This window comes from Tamandua tetradactyla, chromosome X (assembly GCF_023851605.1).
Source record: "Tamandua tetradactyla isolate mTamTet1 chromosome X, mTamTet1.pri, whole genome shotgun sequence".
Lineage (NCBI taxonomy): Eukaryota > Metazoa > Chordata > Mammalia > Pilosa > Myrmecophagidae > Tamandua > Tamandua tetradactyla.
In genome coordinates this window covers 100,817,463-100,836,901 of record NC_135353.1, presented here as the reverse complement: position 1 = coordinate 100,836,901, position 19,439 = coordinate 100,817,463, and the positions used below count along the sequence as shown (strand labels likewise).

General features: G+C 37.4%; 1 protein-coding gene across 3 annotated transcripts in view; it reads right to left on the bottom strand.

The window, feature by feature from the left end:
* Positions 1-19,439, bottom strand: part of TEX11 (testis expressed 11) — a 483,245-nt gene that overhangs the window by 393,343 nt on the left and 70,463 nt on the right. For all 3 annotated transcript variants that reach the window (XM_077147058.1, XM_077147060.1, XM_077147059.1), the window contains exon 8: positions 2,249-2,329. In XM_077147058.1, coding sequence (XP_077003173.1) covers positions 2,249-2,329 — 81 coding nt within the window. The remainder of the gene's footprint in view (positions 1-2,248; positions 2,330-19,439) is intronic.

Genomic DNA, 19,439 nt, shown 5'->3' with positions numbered 1-19,439 from the left:
CCTGAAACAAAAGATATAAAGGACAAATGGATATATTAGAGCTGTAAACCAAGATAACCAAAATGAAGGCCCATTAGATGAACTCAAAGAAAAGAATGAAGATGTGAGAGGAAAGAATCAGTGAACTTCAGGATAGATAGAAACAAATCACTCAAAATGAACACACAGGAAAAAGACTGGAAAAATTTGAACAGAGCATCAAGGATCTGTGGGATCATTTAAAAAAAGGTTTAAAATTCATATCATATTCTCACAAGTATTGTGGACAACCAAAGCTATAGGCTGAGCCCCAGTCTTGGAGTTCCTTCATATGAAACTTAACCCCACAAAGGATAGGTCAAGCCTACTTAAAATTTAGGCCTAAGAGTCACCCCCAAGAGAGCCTCTTTTGTTGCTCAGATGTGGCCTCTGTCTCCAGCCAACACAACAAGCAATCTCACCACCCTCCCCCTGTCCACATGGGACTTGACTCCCGGGGTGTGGACCTTCTTGGCAACATGGGACAGAAATCCTAGAATGAGCTGAGACTCAGCATCAAGAGATTGAGAAGATCTTCTCGACCAAAAGGGGGAAGAGTGAAATGAGACAAAACGTCAATGGCTGAGAGATTCCGAACAGAGTCGAGAGGTTATCCTGGAGGTTATTCTTACGCATTAAGTAGATATCACCTTGTTATTCAAGATGTAATGGAGAGGCTGGAGAGAACTGTCTGAAAATGTAGAGCTGTGTTCCAGTAGCCATGTTTCTTGAGGATGATTGAATAATGATATAGCTTTCACAATGTGACTGTGTGATTGGGAAGACCTTGTGTCTGATGCACCTTTTATCTACCTTGTCAACAGACGAGTAGGACATATGGAATAAAAATAAATAATAGGGGGAACAAATGTTAAAATAAATTTAGTTTGAAATGCTAGTGATCAATGAAAGCGAGGGGTAAGGGGTATGGTATGTATAATCTTTTATTTTCTGTTTTCGTTTTATTTTTTTTTCTGTTGTCTTTTTATTTCTTTTTCTGAATTGATGCAAATGTTCTAAGAAATGATGAATATGCAACTATGTGATGATATTGTGAATTTCTGATTATATATGTAAAATGGAATGAACATATGTTAATGTTTTTGTTTGTTTGTTAAATTTTTTTTAATTAATAAGTAAATAAATTTTAAAAATTCATATCATTGGAGTCCCAGAAGAAGAAAAGAAAGAGCATGGTACTGAAAACATATCTGAAGAAATATTGGCTGAAAGCATCCCAACCTTGGAGAAATATATAAACCTGTAGATTCAAGGATCTCAGCAAATTCCAAACAGGATGAACCCAAAGAAATCACACCCAGACACATCATAATCAAACTGCTGAAAACTAAAGATAAGAAAAAAACAAACATGAAAGCAGTTTTTCATGAAACCACAAAAGCAATGCAATAGGGGAAACACTGATACCACTAGGTTCCAACTAGAATAGCTAAAATTGAAAAGACCGATCATACCAAGTGTTAATGAGGATGTGCAGCAACTAGAATTCACACATGTTGCCTGGCACAAAGCAAGCAATATATAAATGTTAGCTGGATTAAATTATACATTATTCCACATTAAAACATCATACATTATATATAATACATTATCATATACATTATAAAACAGAATTGGGGGAAAAGCAAGACTAATCTCACAAGTAGGTACAATTTATGGAGCCCTAGGAACACATTCCCTAATATCCAAATATATCTCTCATCACTTATCAATTCCCCGTGTGAAAAGAAAGACTAAAGGAGGTATGGGAGCTGAATTAGGAGAGGAAGAATGGAAAAACAAGAAATTTTCAATTTAGGAATGCTGATGAGATTCAGTCCAAGAAGCAGGCTTTACCCTATCAAATCCAAATTCCAATCTGAAGGGACATGATTAATTGCTGTCAACTTTTATCAGAAGGGAAATACATAAACTCTCATTTTTACTTTCTTTCAGCATGTAGCATTAAATATGGAAGAAATATTATCAAAATGGTTTGATAACAAGAGGGAAAGCAAAGAAATTGTAAGAAATAACCCATATCACTTTTTCAAATGCCGTTTCCGGTAAAGAACAAAGGAGGCAAAATATTTCAACGATCAAACAAGTAAGTGGTACTGATCTCAAATAGAATCTTCAAAGGACTACATAAAAAAGAAGTGATTATTTCTAAAACATGAAAAAGCATATATTCAAACTCCTGGAAAATAAATGCAAAGACTTCACTCACCATTTTAGGTAGCCTCATCAACATATCTTTACAGCGTAGTATATATGTAGATGCTCTTTGAAAATTCCCTTGAGCAAATGCCTGAGAAAGCAAAAGAACATCAGTAATTGGTTAAAATTAAATGACAAGCTATTTGTCTATAAGTCCGTTTTAGCATATTTTTAAACTAGTGTTAAAATGTCTTATTTTGTTTGCCAATCTTTTAGCAATGCTAGTTGTTCTAGCTAAACATAAATAGCCAACTCAAAATACAGTGTTAAATTGTAAGAATACATGGCAACACAGAGTTGACAATGAATGGTGGGGATACTACATTTTTTCTGGGAATGTTGAAAACTGAAATAAAACCTCATGTTATGATATAATGATATATATAATGATATACTGCCATGTCTAAAAGATGCTTCTCCAATTTGAATAGTTCTTATATTTACCTCCACATTAAAGGAATTAAGTATTAGTCATTTACTCTAAAAGGGGCTCACTGGGAAGGCCACGGTGGCTCAGCAGGCAGGAATGCTTGTCTGCTATGCCAGAGGACCCGGGTTCGATTCCCGGTGCCTGCCCATGTAAAAAAAAAAAAATGAAAAGGGGCTCACTAAAAACCTCACAGTCTGAACTGCTGTGAACAGCCTCTACGAAAGGTAGAATTTAATACAATTCCACCTTGGAACCAGAAGAGACACTCTGTAATTTATTATGCATAACACTGAACCTTAAAATCTTGTGGCTTTAGTTTCCTCATCTATAAAATTAAGAAACCAGATTACCTTTAGAATTGTTTTCATCTCTACTATTCTATGACGGAACACCCCAAATGAATGAAAACAGCAATCACATATATTATTTAAGTACTTGTAGAAGAGGTTGTTTCAGCCATTTAAGAATTTAGCTGTTTAAAAAAAACATGGACATATACTAGAAAAGAATTCTATAAGGTACTTTCTAGCAGAAAAATCCTACATTTGCTATTTTATTTTCTCTTTCTTGTGTGGCATCATATATTCTAGTATATTAGATAAAAAGATTGAATAGAGAAGAAAACATGACAAATGTAAGAAGCTGGCTTCTCTCTAATTTTCTCCTATATCTTCTTGTTGAATATTAAGCTTAATACCTTTCTGAATAGATACCCTTCTCCAAATCTTTGTTAGATTTTGTTATTAAAGGAGAAAGAATATTGCAAACAGAATGGCTTCAATAAGCTATATCTCAATTATCAGAGGTTACAAAATAATATTCCCATTTACATAATAAATCTTTCATGAACTATTGCTGATTGATTCATTATTTGAAGTGGAGAAAAACTTATTATAAAAGAGAAATGCTGAGTGATAAATACCACATCAGAGGATGTGCTTTTTTGTCCTTATAACATATGTAAAACAACAGAGCTTTTAATGCTCAAAGAAACCAAAAAGGGTCTATCATTACTCAGATTGACTCTTAGAGAAAATAAATCTCTAAGAATTCAAATGACATTTAAAAATAATTCATCTTTTTGGGACCAGAAATCATTACTTCAAACCCAAAAAACAGAGTACAGACTAAACGTTTAAAAAAAAAAAAAAGTTGACTTCTGGGGAAGATGAGCTCCAGGACTAAATCTTTTCATGAAAACAACTATTAAACGGTGAGGAACCATCTAAAACAACTATTTTGAAATTCCAAAGGCCAGAAGAACACTGTACAGCATCCAGGGAAGAACAGGAAGAAGAGGTTGATAAATTATTATAATGAACAATAAACTGCTCTCCTCAGCATTAGTTACCAGTGCACACCCCCCAGTCTTGTAGCAGGCTGCCATGCAGTTCAGTTCCTGGCTAGCTACTGCTAACAGAAACATATATAAAAATCCCCTTCCTCAAGAACAGGGGTGTGCACGGCTGATCATTGATCACGGCTTTTGATTAATGAATTCAGATCCCTGGGTCCTGGCTCTGAGGACAGCCATTGTTTCAACCCTCCTCATAAATGGGCAGAGAAAGTGGAGAATTAATGATGTAAAGCTTCTTCAGGGCTACAGGAAAGAGTTAGTAAAAGGGGTGCATTTGCTGAGCAGGCCAGGAAAGTTTAGCTTTGAGAAGCCATCAGAGAAGCTTTTTAGCACCTTTCCTGAACCCCACAGGGCACTTTGGAGCAAGCCTGCACCCCCATTGTGGGTCCCTGGATGAGTTTTAGCTGGGAAAATCCAAACTGGAAAACTTATTCCCAGATAGATCCTACCCACAGAATTTGCCCTCCATGCAAAAGCAGCATGAGACAAAAGAATATAAAAACTGTAGAGTGAACAAGTCTAGAACAAAGACCTACAGGCTTGATATACCCAGGACAGAGGTTTGTCCCCTGAGAAACAGAAGAGACAGTCAAAATCCTATAAACAGGGGAAGTCTAAAACAACTAGCAAGCCATAGTCCAAGACAAGAAAGAGGCCCAGTAAGACAGGGAAAACGCTGCACAGTACATTCGCCTTAGACAGACCTTCCTGATAGGAGGGGTGAAGCTCAAAAAAATCTGTTTTAAGACCAGCTGGTTACAAAATCAGGAAACAAACATGTCAGGGAGTAAATTCCCACAATTAACAATTTAAAATATTATAATATACAGTGCGCAACAACAGTGCAAGATAAACATAGAAATTGGAAATAATGGCCCACCCAAAGTAAGAGGATAAAAATCCAGAAAACACCCACAAAGAAGTTCACAAGGCAGAAATACCAAGCAGAGCCTTTTAAAAAATGATCTTGAGTTTCAGGAAGATGGTGAAATAGGATAGATTGAATGCAACCCTGCTCCAAGGAACAGCTACAAAAGGGACAGGGGGGCCACTGAGAAGGCAATTGCAGGGTGTAAGTGACCTGAGAGACTCCCTCCCTACTAAATAAAATAAATGGGATGGCTAATGACATCAAGAAAATCAAGAAGACACTAGAGGACCACAAAGAGGAATTTGAAAGAATAAATAGAAAAATAGCAGATATCACAGAGATTAAAAGATACTGAAGACTGAATAAAACACATACTAGAGACACACAACACCACATTTAAAGAGGCATAAGAAAGAATAAGTGAACTAGAGGACAGGACAATTGATTTCTAACACTCAAAACAGCAGATGGCAAAAAAGATGGAAAAATTTGAATTGGATCTCAGGGAAATGATAGGCAAAACAAAGTGCACAAATATAAGAATCACTGGGGTCCCAGAAGGAGAAGAGAAGAGTAAAGGGCTAGGAAGATTAGTTGAGGATATAAAGGGGTAAAAGTTCCCAACCCTTATAAAAGACATAAATATGAAAGCCAAAGAAGCTCAACAAACTACAAATAGAATAAATCCAAATAGGCCTTCCCCAGACACATACAAATCATTCTGTCAAATGTTGAAGAGCAGCAGAAAATCCTGAGTGGCAAGAGAAAAACAATCTACCATGTACAAGGGAAACCACATAAGACTGAGTTCACACTACACAACTGGCACTATGGAGGCGAGAAGGCAGTGAGGTGATATACTTAAGATGCTGAAAGAGTAAAACTTCCAGCCAAGAATTCTGTACCCAACGAAACTGGTCTTCAAAACTGAGGGAGAGATTAAAATTTTCACAGACGAACAAATCCTTAAAGAACATGTCAATAAGAGACCAGCCCTACAAGAAATATTAAAGGGAGTTCAGCAAGTTGAAAAAAAAAAAAGAAAGAGAGGGAGGTCCGGAGGAGTGCACAGAATTGAAGAGTAGCAGGAAGGGTAATTTAAAGGTTAAAAAGAGAAAAAAGGGACTTCCGGGTCAAGATGGCGGCTTAAAAACGTGCGCGTTTTAGTTCGTCCTCCAGAACAACTACTAAATAACCACAAACAGTACAGAACACCTCCTGGGGCCACGTCAGTGACTAGACACACAGCGTACCCCAGTCTGGACCAGCTGGACCGGCTGCAAGCACCCCCCAGAACCGTGGGTTCCTAAAGCTGCGGCTACCAGCGCCTCTCCCCCACAGGCTGCTTCCCAGAGGGGAAAGGAAAGGACTTTACCAGCAGCAGGGACTGGGCACAATCAAACGCCAATTGTGTAACTAATTAACAAATTCTGACTACTAAAAATAAGCCCCCAGCTTAGGTGAACATGATCAAAGTGGAGGTTGCTCATTTTTGCCCCAGCACCAAGGGGGCAGGACTGACAGAAAAACGGGAAAAAAAAAAAGAAGGAAACAGAGGTTTTTGTGGCTGTGTATCTACAAAGGCTTGACTGCCTCTGGATACAGAGGCAGGACTATTCAGGCTGCAACTGTCCCAAGCATAGGCAAAAGTGAGCTCTTTTGGGGGCTTGTCTGGAGCCTGTGCCTTCCCCAGGGGAGGGGAGAAGCCCAAGTCAGGTGGAATCCCTCCATCAAGGAATTCAGACCCCAAGGGTTGGTAGTTTGAAGCCATTAAAACCAGCCTACAACCTCTCCTCTATCTCCACCACACCCCCACCAGGGAGAGACTGCCAAAGTTAAAGGTACCGCATCATCTTGTGCTGGTGGGACCTGAAGTCAGAGAAGCGCCACACACAGGGCAGGATAAGAAAAACAAAGTCCAGAGACTTCACAGGAAAGTCTTTCAATCTGCTGGGTCTCACCCTCAGGGAAAACCGACGCAGGTGACTCTTTCCTCCTGATAGGAGGCCAGTTTGGTCTGGGAAAATCTGGCTGGGGTCTATAATATCTAAGTAGAACCTCCTAAGTGTGTGAGGGAAAGGCACCACACAAGCAGGGCAAGAAACAAGAAAACAAAAAATGAAAAACTCTCCTCTGTTAAGCAAAACTTAAGCTAAAGGTCCAGATAAAGCTGAACGGAATGTCAAAGAACAGATAGACAACAAATTCATTCAGCAAGAAAACCCAAGATAAAAGAAGTGAAAGCAATCTCCAGAATAAACTAATTAAGGTAATTAAATGCCTAGACGCCAGAAAAAAATAAGAAATCACACTAAGAAAACTGAAGATATGGCCCAGTCAAAGGAACAAACCAACAATTCAAATGACATACAGGAGCTGAAACAATTAATTCAAAATGTACGAGCAGACATGGAAAACCTCATCAAAAACCAAATCAATGAATTGAGGGAGGACATAAAGAAGGCAAGGAAAGAACAAAAAGAAGAAACTGAAAGTCTGAAAAAACAAATCACAGAACTTATGGGAATGAAAGACACAGTAGAAGAGATAAAAAAAACAATGGAAACCTACAATGGTAGATTTTGAGAGACAGAACATAGGATTTCAAAACTGGAGGACAGAACATCTGAAATCCGACAAGAAACAGAAACTATAGGAAAAAAATGGGAAAATATGAGCAGGGACTCAGGGAATTGAAAGACAATATGAAGCGCACAAATATACATGTTCTGGGTGACCCAGAAGGAGAAGAGAAGGGGAAAGGAGGAGAAAAACTAATGTAGGAAATTTTCACTGAGAATTTCCCAACCCTTATGAAAGACTTAAAATTACAGAACCAGATTGGAGAGGGGCCAAGATGGCGGCTTAGCAATGTGCACGTTTTAGTTCGTCCTCCAGAACAATGACTAAATAACCAGAAACAGTACAGAACAGCACCCGGAGCCATGATAGTGACCGGACACACAGCGTACCCCGGTCTGGACCAGCTAGACCGGCTGCGAGTCTCCGGAACTGTGAGTTCCCCAAGCCGCGGCGGCCGGCACCCAGCACCTCTCCCTCACAGGTGGCTTCCCAGAGGGAAAGGAAAGACACCCTTACAGTAGCAGGGACTGAGTCCAACCAAACACCAATTGTGGCATTAATAAACAAATTCTGACTACTAAAAATAGGCCACCAGCTCAGGGGGAAACTGGTCAAGGCGGAGGTCGCTTATTGGGCTAACCGAAAAAGAGGAAAGGAACGAAACAGAGCTTTTTGTGGCTGTTTCTACGGAGGCTTGGCTGCCCCCGGATTCAGCGGTGGGACTACTTGGGCTGCAACTGCCCCAGGAATAGGCAGAAACAGACTGCTTTCAGGGCTATTTCCCACCTATGCCTTCCTCAGGGGAGGGGTGAAACCCAACATAGGTGGAATCTCTCTCGCAAGGAATTCAGACCCCAGGGCTTGACAATTTGAAGCCATTAAAACCAGCCTACAACCTCTCCTCTGTCTCCACCACGCCACCAGCAGGGAGAGCATTCCAAAGTTAAAAGAGCAACAACATCTTTTGCTGGTGGGACCCATAGGCAGACAAGCGCCACATACAGGGCAGGAAAAGAAAAATAGAGCCCAGAGAATTCACAGGAAAGTCTTTCAACCTGCTGGGTCTCACCTGCAGGGAAAACTGACACAGGTGCCTCCTTCCCCCTGATAGGAGGCCAGTTTAATCCGGGAAAACCAGGCTGGAGTCTGTAATACCTATGTAGACCCTCCTAAGGGTGGGGAGGGAAAAGGCACCTTATAAGCAGGACAAGAAACAAGAAAACAAGAACTGAAAAATTACCCTCTGTTAAACAAAATTTAAGCTACAGGCCCAGAAAAAGCTGAACTGAAGTTCAAGCAACAGATAGACAACAAACTCATCTAGCAAGAAAACCCTAGGTAAGATAAGTGAAAGCAATCTCCAGAATAAACTAATTAAGGTAATTAAATGTCTAGACGCCAGCAAAAAATAACAAATCACACCAGGAAAACTGAAGATATGGCCCAGTCAAAGGAATAAACCAATAGTTCAAATGAGATACAGGAGCTGAAAGAACTAATTCAGAACATACGAACAGAAATGGAAAACCTCATCAAAAACCAAATCAATGAATTGAGGGAGGACATGAAGAAGGTAAGGAATGAACAAAAAATAGAAATGGAAAGTCTGAAAAAACAAATCACAGAAATTATGGGAATGAAAGATACAGTAGAAGAGATAAAAAAAAACAATGGAAACCTACAATGGTAGATTTCAAGAGACAGAGGTTAGGATTAGTGAACTGGAGGATGGAACATCTGAAATCCAAAAAGAAACAGAAACTATAAGGAAAAGAACGGAAAAATATGAGCAGGGACTCAGGTAATTGAATGATAATATGAAGCACACAAATATACGTGTTGTGGGTGTCCGGAAGGAGAAGAGAAGGGAAAAGGAGGAGAAAAACTAATGGAAGAAATTATCACTGACAATTTCCCAACTCTTATGAAAGACCTAAAATTACAGATCCAAGAAGTGCAGTGCACCCCAAAGAGAATAGATCCAAATAGATGTACTCCAAGACACTTACTAGTCAGAATGTCAGAGGTCAAAGAGAAAGAGAGGATCTTGAAAGCAGCAAGAGAAAAGCAATCCATCACATACAAGGGAAACCCAATAAGACTATGTGTAGATTTCTCAGCAGAAACCATGGAGACGAGAAGACAGTGGGATGATATATTTAAATTATTAAAAGAGAAAAACTGCCAACCAAGAATTCTATACCCAGCAAATTTGTCCTTCAAAAATGAGGGAGAATTAAAACATTTTCGGACAAAAAGTCACTGAGAGAATTTGTGACCAAGAGACCAGCTCTGCAAGAAATACTAAAGGGAGCACTAGAGACAGATACGAAAAGACAGAAGAGAGAGGTGTGGAGAAGAGTGTAGAAAGAAGGAAAATTAGATATGACATATAAAATACAATAGGCAAATTGATACAGGAAAGTACTACCCAAACAGTAAAAACACTAAATGTTAATGTATTGAACACCCCAATCAAAAGACATAGACTGGCAGAATGGATTAAAAAACAGGATCCTTCTATATGCTGTCTACAGGAAACACATCTTAGACCCAAAGATAAACATAGGTTGAAAGTGAAAGGTTGGGAAAAGATATTTCATGCAAATAACAACCAAAAAAGAGCAGGAGTAGCAATACTAATATCCAACAAATTAGACTTCAAATGTAAAACAGTAAAAGAGACAAAGAAGGATACTATGTACTAATAAAAGGAACAATTCAACATGAAGACATAACAATCATAAATATTTATACACCGAACCAGAATGCCCCAAAATACGTGAGGCAAACACTGCAAATACTGAAAAGGGAAATAGACATATCTACCATAATAGTTGGAGACTTCAATTCCCCACTCTCATCAATGGACAGAACATCTAGACAGAGGATCAATAAAGAAACAGAGAATTTGAATATTACAATAAATGAGCTAGACTTAAATGACATTTATAGCACATTACATGCCACAACAGCAGGATACACCTTTTTCTCAAGTGCTCATGGATCATTCTCAAAGATAGACCATATGCTGGTTCACAAAGCAAGTCTCAACAAATTTAAAAAGATTGAAATCATACACAACACTTTCTCAGATCATAAAGGAATGAAGGTGGAAATCAATAATAGGCAGAGTGCCAGAAAATACTCAAATACATGGAGGCTCAACAACACACGTGTAAACAATCAGTGGGTCAAGGAAGAAATTAAAAGAGAAATCAGTAAATATCTCAAGGCGAATAAAAATGAAAACACAGCATATCAAAACTTATGGGATGCAGCAAAGGCAGTGCTAAGATGGAAATTTATTGTCCTAAATGCCTATATTAAAAAAGAAGAAAGGGCAAAAATTCAGGAAATTTACTGTCCACTTGGAAGAACTGGAGAAAGAACAGCAAACTAACCCCAAAGCAAGCAAAAGGAAAGAAGTAACAAAGATTAGAGAAGAAATAAATGAAATTCAGAACATGAAAACAATACAGAAAATCAATAAAACTAGCAGTTGGTTATATGAGAAAACCAATAAGACTGATGGGCCCTAAGCAAGACTGACAAAAAGAAGAAGACAGAGGATGCAAATAAATAAGATCAGAAATGGAAGAGGAGACATAACCACTGACCTCACAGAAATAAAGGAGGTAATAACAGGATACTATGAACAACATTATGCTAATAAATACAACAATGTAGATAAATGGACAAGTTCCTAGAAAGGCATGAACAACCAACTTTGACTCAAGAAAAAATAGATGACCTCAACAAACCAATCACAAGTAAAGAAATTGAATCAGTCATTCAAAAGCTTCCAAAAAAGAAAAGTCCAGGACCAGACGGCTTCACATGTGAATTCTATCAAACATTCCAGAAAGAATTAGTACAACCCTGCTCAAACTCTTCAAAAAAATTGAAGTGGAGGGAAAGCTACCTAATTCATTCTATGAAGCCAACATCATCCTCATACCAAAACCAGGCAAAGATATTACAAAAAAAGAAAACTAACACCAATCTCTCTAATGAATATAGATGCAAAAATCCTCAACAACATTCTAGCAAATTGAATCCAGCAACACATTAAAAGAATTATACATCATGACCAAGTAGGATTCATCCCAGATATGCAAGCATGGTTCAACACAAGAAAATCAATTAATGTAATACACCATATCAACAAATCAAAGCAGAAAAATCACATGATCATCTCAATTGATGCAGAGAAGGCATTTGACAAGATTCAACATCCTTTCCTGTTGAAAACACTTCAAAGGATAGGAATACAAGGGAACTTCCTTAAAATGATAAAGGGAATATATGAAAAACCCACAGCTAATATCATCCTCAATGGGGAAAAACTGAAAACTTTCCCCCTAAGATCAGGAACAAGACAAGGATGTCCAATATCACCACTGTTATTCAACATCATGTTGGAAGTTCTAGCCAGAGCAATTAGACAAGAAAAAGAAATACAAGGCATCAAAATTGGAAAGGAAGAAGTAAAACTATCACTGTTTGCAGATGATATGACACTATACATCAAAAACCCTGAAAAATACACAGCAAAACGACTAGAGCTAATAAATGAGTACAGCAAAGTGGCAGGTTACAAGATCAACACTCAAAAATCTGTAGTGTTTCTATACACTAGTAATGAACAAGCTGAGGGGGAAATCAAGAAACGAATTCCATTTACAATTGCAACTAAAAGAATAAAATACTTAGGAATAAATTTAACTAAAGAGACAAAAGACCTATACAAAGAAAACTACAAGAAACTGTTAAAAGAAATCACAGAAGACCTAAATAGATGGAAGGGCATACCATGTTCATGGATTGGAAGACTAAATTTAGTTAAGATGTCAATTCTACCTAAATTGATTTACAGATTCAACGCAATACCAATCAAAATCCCAACAACTTACTTTTCAGAAATAGAAAAACCAATAAGCAAATTGATCTGGAAGGGCAGGGTGCCCCGAATTGCTAAAAGAATCTAGAGGAAAAACAATGAAGCTGGAGGTCTCACGCTGCCTGTCTTTAAGGCATATTATGAAGCCACCGTGGTCAAAACAGCATATTACTGGCATAAACATAGATATATTGACCAATGGAATCGAATACAGTGCTCAGATATAGACCCTCTCATGTATAGACATTTGATCTTTGATAAGGCAGTCAAGCCAACTCATTTGGGACAGAACAGTCTCTTCAATAAATGGTGCCTAGAGAACTGGATATCCATATGCAAAAGAATGAAAGAGGACCCGTATCTCACACCCTATACAAAAGTTAACTCAAAATGGATCAAAGATCTAAATATTAGGTCTAAGACCATAAAACAGTTAGAGGAAAATGTAGGGAGATATCTTATGAATCTTATAATTGGAGGCGGTTTTATGGACCTTATACCCAAAGCAAGAGCAATGAAAACAGGAAGAAATAAATGGGAGTTCCTCAAAATTAAACACTTTTGTGCATCAAAGAACTTCATCAAGAAAGTAAAAAGACAGCCTACACAATGGGAGACAATTGTGGAAACGACATATCAGATAAAGGTCTAGTATCCAGAATTTATAAAGAGATTGTTCAACTCAACAACAAAAAGACAGCCAACCCAATTACAAAATGGGAAAAAGACTTGAACAGACACCTCTCAGAAGAGGAAATACAAATGGCCAAAAGGCACATGAAGAGATGCTCAATGTCCCTGGCCATTAGAGAAATGCAAATCAAAACCACAATGAGATATCTTCTCACACCCACCAGAATGATCATTATCAACAAAACAGAAAATGACAAGTGCTGGAGAGGATGTGGAGAAAGAGGCACACTTATTCACTGTTAGTGGGAATGTCAAATGGTGCAACCTCTGTGGAAGGCAGGTTGGCGGTTCCTCAAAAAGATGAAAATAGAATTGCCACATGACCCAGCAATACCATTGCTAGGTATCTACTCAGAGGACTTAAGGGCAAAGACACAAATGGACATTTGGACACCAATGTTTATAGCAGCATTATTTACAATTGCAAGGAGATGGAAACAGCCAAAATGTCCATCCGAGTGGCTAAACAAACTGTGGTATATACATACGATGGAATATTATGCAGCTCTAAGACAGAATAAACTTATGAAGTATGAAACAACATGGATGGACCTTGAGAACATTATGCTGAGTGAGACTAGCCAAAAACTAAAGGACAAATAGTGTATGGTCTCACTAATACGAACTGACATTAGTGAATAAACTTGGAATATGTCGTTGGTAACAGAGACCAGCAGGAGATAGAAATGGGTAAGATATTGGGTAATTGGAGCTGAAGGGATACAGACTGTGCAACAGGACTGGATACAAAAACTCAGAAATGGACAGCACAATACTACCTAACTATAATGTAATTATGTTAAAACACTGAATGAAGCTGCATGTGAGAATGATAGAGGGAGGAGGGCTGGGGACATAAATGAAATCAGAAAGAAAGATAGATGGTAAAGATCGAGATGGTATAATCTAGGAATGCCTAGAGTGTATAATAATAGTGAAATGTACAACGTACAAATTTTAAAAATGTTTTGCATGAGGAAGAACAAAGGAATGTCATTATTGCAGGGTGCTGAAAATAGATGATAATTAATACTTTAAAATGTCACCTTATGTGTGAGACTAAAGCAAAAAAAGTTTATTTGTTACAAAATTTATATTTTGACTAGAGCATTTCTTAATGTCACTCATGTAGATAGTTTGATTGAATGTCATAAGTACTTGGAATCTCAGGTAAGACATGAGATTTTGTTGGTTTGTCCACAGTGATGCCCCGATGAATCCCAGAGTGATTTGATCAGTGACTGGAAATATATTTGCAAGGCTCTTTAGGGAATGGTGAGAGTGGGGAGAAATTAAACTTCCCCAAGTTGAATTCTTGATACTCCCACAAGCAGTGTGGAAAACCAAAGCTATAGGCTGAGCCCCCAGTCTTGGGGTTTGTTCATATGAAACTTAACACCACAAAGGATAGGTCAAGTTTACTTAAAATTTAGGCCTAAGAGTCACCCCCAAGAGAGCCTCTTTTGTTGCTCAGATGTGGCCTCTCTCTCCAGCCAACATGACGAGTAGTCTCACCACCCTCGCCCTCTCTGCGTGGGACATGATTCCCAGGGGTGTGGACCTTCCTGGTAACGTGGGACAGAGATCCTGGAATGAGCTGAGACTCAGCATCAAGGGACTGAGAAAAACCCTAGAATGAGCTGAGAATTAACATCAAGGGATTGAGAGAACCTTCTCGACCAAAGGAGGAAGAGTGAAATGAGACTAAATGTCAATGGCTGAGAGATTCCAAACAGAGTTGAGAGGTTATCCTGGAGGTTATTCTTATGCATTAAGTAGATATCACCTTGTTGTTCAAGATGTAGTGGAGAGGTTGGAGGGAACTGCCTGAAAATGTAGAGCTGTGTTCCAGTAGCCATGTTTCTTGGTGATGATTGAACAATGATATAGCTTTCACAATGAGACTCTGTGAAAGTGAAAACCTTATGTTGATGCTCCTTTTAGCTACTATATCAACAGAAAAGTAGAACATATGGAATAAAAATAAATAATAGGGGGAACAAATGTTAAAATAAATTTAGTTTGAAATGCTAGTGGTAAATGAAAGCGAGGGGTAAGGGGTATGGTATGTATAATCTTTTATTTTCTGTTTTCGTTTTTTTATTTCTGTTGTATTTTTATTTCTTTTTCTAAATCGATGCAAATGTTCTAAGAAATGATGAATATGCAACTATGTGATGATATTAAGAATTACTGATTGTATATGTAGAACGGAATGATATCTTAACATTTTGTTTGTTAATATTTTTAATTAATAAAAAAAGTTAAAACAAAAAAAAGAGAAAGAAGGGAAAGAATATATTGATCTAACAAATAAAATCCAAAAGATAAGATGGGGGATTCAAGAAACCCTTTTTCAGTAATAACTTTGAATGTTAACGGACTAAGCTTATGAATTAAAAGATACAGACGTTCAGAATGGATTAAGACATATAATCCAGCTATATGCTGCTTACAAGAGACTCATCTTAAACACAAGGATACAAACAGATGGAAAGCAAAAAGATGGGGAAAAAATGTTCCATGCAAGTTTTAACCAAAAGAAACAGGACTACCTTTACTACTACTGGGCAAAATAGACTTTAAATGTAAAGACAACATAAAAGACAAATATATTAATAAAAGGGACAATTCACCAAGAAGAAATAGCAATCATAAATGTATATGCTCCCAATCAAAGAGCTCCAAAATGCATGAGACAGACAATGGCAAGACTGAAGGGAGCGATACATGTTTCAACGATAATAGTAGAAGACATCAATACACCACTCTCCTCTATAGATAAAACAACCAGACGGAAAATAAACAAGGAACTAGAAAAGTTAAACAACTTGATAAATGAATTAAACCTAACAGACATACATAGGCCATTACACCCTAAAACACCAGGATATGTATTCAACTCTACTGCTCACGGAACATTCTCCAGGATAGATCATATGCTGGGGCACAGAACATGTCTTCAAAAATTCAAAAACATTGAAATTATTGAAAGCACTTTCTCTGATCTCAATGCAATGAAGCTGGATCTCAGTAACTGCCAAAGAATGAGAACATTCAAAAATACATGGAGATTAAATAACACACCCTTAAACAACCAGTGGGTCAAAGAAGAAATTGCTAGAGAAATCAGTAGCTATCTGGAGACAAATGAAAACGAGAATGCAACTTATGAGAACTTACCGGATGTTGCAAAGGTTGTGCTGAGAGGGAAATTTATTGCCCTAAATGCCTATATTAAAAAACAAGAAAGGGTGAAAACTGAGGACTTAAATGCTCATCTGGAGGAATTTAAGAAAGAACAGCAAACTCACCCCAAAGCAAATAGAAGAAGAGAAATAACAAATATTAAAGTACAGTTAAATGAATGGGAGAACAAAACACCAACAGAGAGAATCAATAAAAACTAAAGTTATTCTCTGAGAAAATCAATAAAATTGATGGGCCGCTAGCAAGATTGACAAAGAAGAAAAGAGAGAAGATGCAAATAAACAAAACCAGAAATGAGAAGGGGTGCGTTACCCAAGACCCTGAAAAAAAAAGTCATAAGAGGATATTATTAACAACTATATGCCAACAAACTAGACACCTTAGATGAAATGGACAAATTCCTAGAAACACACAAACAAGATACACTGACTCAGGAAAAAATAGAAGATCACAACAATTCAATCACAAGTAAAGAGATTCAATCAGTCATCAAAAATCTTCCTACAAAGAAAAGTCAAAGGCCAACTAGCTTCACAGGGGACTTTTATGAAACATTCCAAAAAGAACTAACAGCAATCCTGCTCAAACTTTTCCAAAAATTTGAAGAAAAAGGAACTCTACCTAACTCATTTTATAAAGCAAATATCATTTTAATACCAACACCAGGTAAAGATGTTATAAGAAAGGAAAACTACAGGCCAAGCTCCCTAATGAATATAGATGCAAAAATTCTCAACAAAATAATAGCAAATCAAATTCAACAATACATTAAAAGAAATTATACACCATGACCAAGTGGGGTTTGTATCAGAAATGCAAGGATGGTTCAACACAAGAAAGTCAATTAATGTAATACAGCACATTAACATATCTAAAGGGGAAAAAATCACAGAATCATCTCGATTTATGCTGAAAAAGCATTCGACAAAATTCAACAACCTTTTCTGATACAAACACTTCAAAACATAGGAATCAAAGGTAACTTTCTCAATGTGATAAAGGGGATATATGAAAAACCAATAGTCAGCATCTTACCCAATGGAAAGAGACTGAATGCTTTCCTACTAAGATCTATAATGAGACAAGTATGCCCTCTATCACCACTATTATTCAACATTGTACTCAAAGTTCTAGCTAGAGCAATCAGACAGGACAAAGAAATAAAAGGCATCCAAACTGTAAAGGAAGAAGTAAAACTTTCATTATTTGCAGATGACATGGTACTCTACTTGAAAAATCCCGAGATATTACAGCAAAGTTATTTGACCTAATAAACAAATTCAGCAAGGTGGCGGGATATAAAATTAATGTGCAAAAATGATAATGTTTCTACACACAAAGAATGACCTAGCTGAGGAGTCAGTTAAGGAAAAAATTCCATTCAAAATAGCAACTACAAGAATCAAGTACTTAGGAATGCACTTAACTAGGGACTTGTACACAGAAAACTACATGACATTGTCAAAAGAAATCAAAGAAGATCTAAATAGGTAGAAAGACATTCCCTGCTCATGGATAGAAGGGTTAAATATACTTACGATGTCAATTATATCCAAACTGATCAAGAAATTCAACACAGTACCAATCAAAATTCAAACAACCTACTTTGAAAACTTGGAAAAGCCAGATAACAAATTCATCTGGAAAGGAAAGAAACCCTGAATAGCTAAATGCATACTAAAAAAGAAAACCAAAGTAGGCTGATTAACACTTCCTGACTTTAAAACTTATTATAAAGCCACAGTGGTCAAAACAGCATGGTACTGGCACAAAGATAGAAATACTGACCCATTGAGAGTGCAGAAATAGACCACAAAATCTAGGGTCAGCTGATTTTTGACAAGGTCCCCAAATCCACTGAACTAGGACAAAATAATCTTTTCAATAAATGGACATAGGAGAACTGGATATCAATAGCCTAAAGAATAAAAAAGGACCTTACCTTAGACACTATACAAAAATTAACTCAAAGTGGATCAAACACCTAAATATAAGAACTAGCAACATAAAGCTTCTAGAAGAAAATGAAGGGAAACATTTTCAAGACCTAGTAATAGGAGGTAGCTTCCTAAACTTTACACCCAAAGCACATGCAACAAAAGAAAAACTAGATAAATGGGAACTCCTCAAAATCAAATGCTTCTGCACCTTAAAAGACTTTGTCAAACGATAAAGACTGAGATGGTATAATCTAGGAATGGTTAGAGTGTATAATGATAGTGACCAAATGTACAAATTTAAAATGTTTTTGCATGAGGAAGAACAAAGGAATGTCATTAATGCAGGGTGCTGAAAATAGATGGTAATTAATATTTAAAAATTTTAACTTATGTGTGAGACTAAAGCAAAAAATGTTTATTTGGTACAAAATTTATATTTTGACTAGTGCACTTCCTAATATAACTTATGTAGACAGCTTAACCGAACACCATAACTACATGGACCCTTGAGTAGGACATGAGATTTTCTTGGTTTGTTCAGAGTGATGTCCTGATAAATCCCAGAGTGATTTGAACAGTGAAAAAAAAAGTATTTGCAAAGTCTCCTTCGGGGAATGGTGAGAAAGGGGGAAAATCCAACTTCCCCAAGTTGAATTCTTGATATTCTCACAGGCAGTGCAGACAACCAAAGCTATAGGCTGAGACCCCAATCTTGGGGTTTGTTCATATGAAACTTAACCCCACAAAGGATACATCAAGCCTACTTAAAATTAGGCCTAAGAGTCACCCCCAAGAGAACTTCTTTTGTTGCTCAGATGTGGCCTCTCTCTCCAGCCAACACAACAAGCAAACTCACCACCCTTCCCTTGTCTACGTGGGACATGACTCCCAGGGGTGTGAACCTTACTGGTAACGTGAGACAGAAATCATAGAATGAGCTGAGACTCAGCATCAAGGGGTTGAGAAAACCTTCTCGACCAAAAGGGGGAAGAGTGAAATGAGACAAAATAAAGTGTCAATGGCTGAGAGATTCCAAACAGAGCCAAGAGGTTATGCTGGAGGTTATTCTTACGCATTAAATAGATATCACCAAATAGATATCACCGTGTTAGTCAAGATGTAATGGAGAGGCTAGAGGGAACTGCCTGAAAATGTAGAGTTGTGTTCCAGTAGCCATGTTTCTTGAAGATGAATGTATAATGATATAGCTTTCA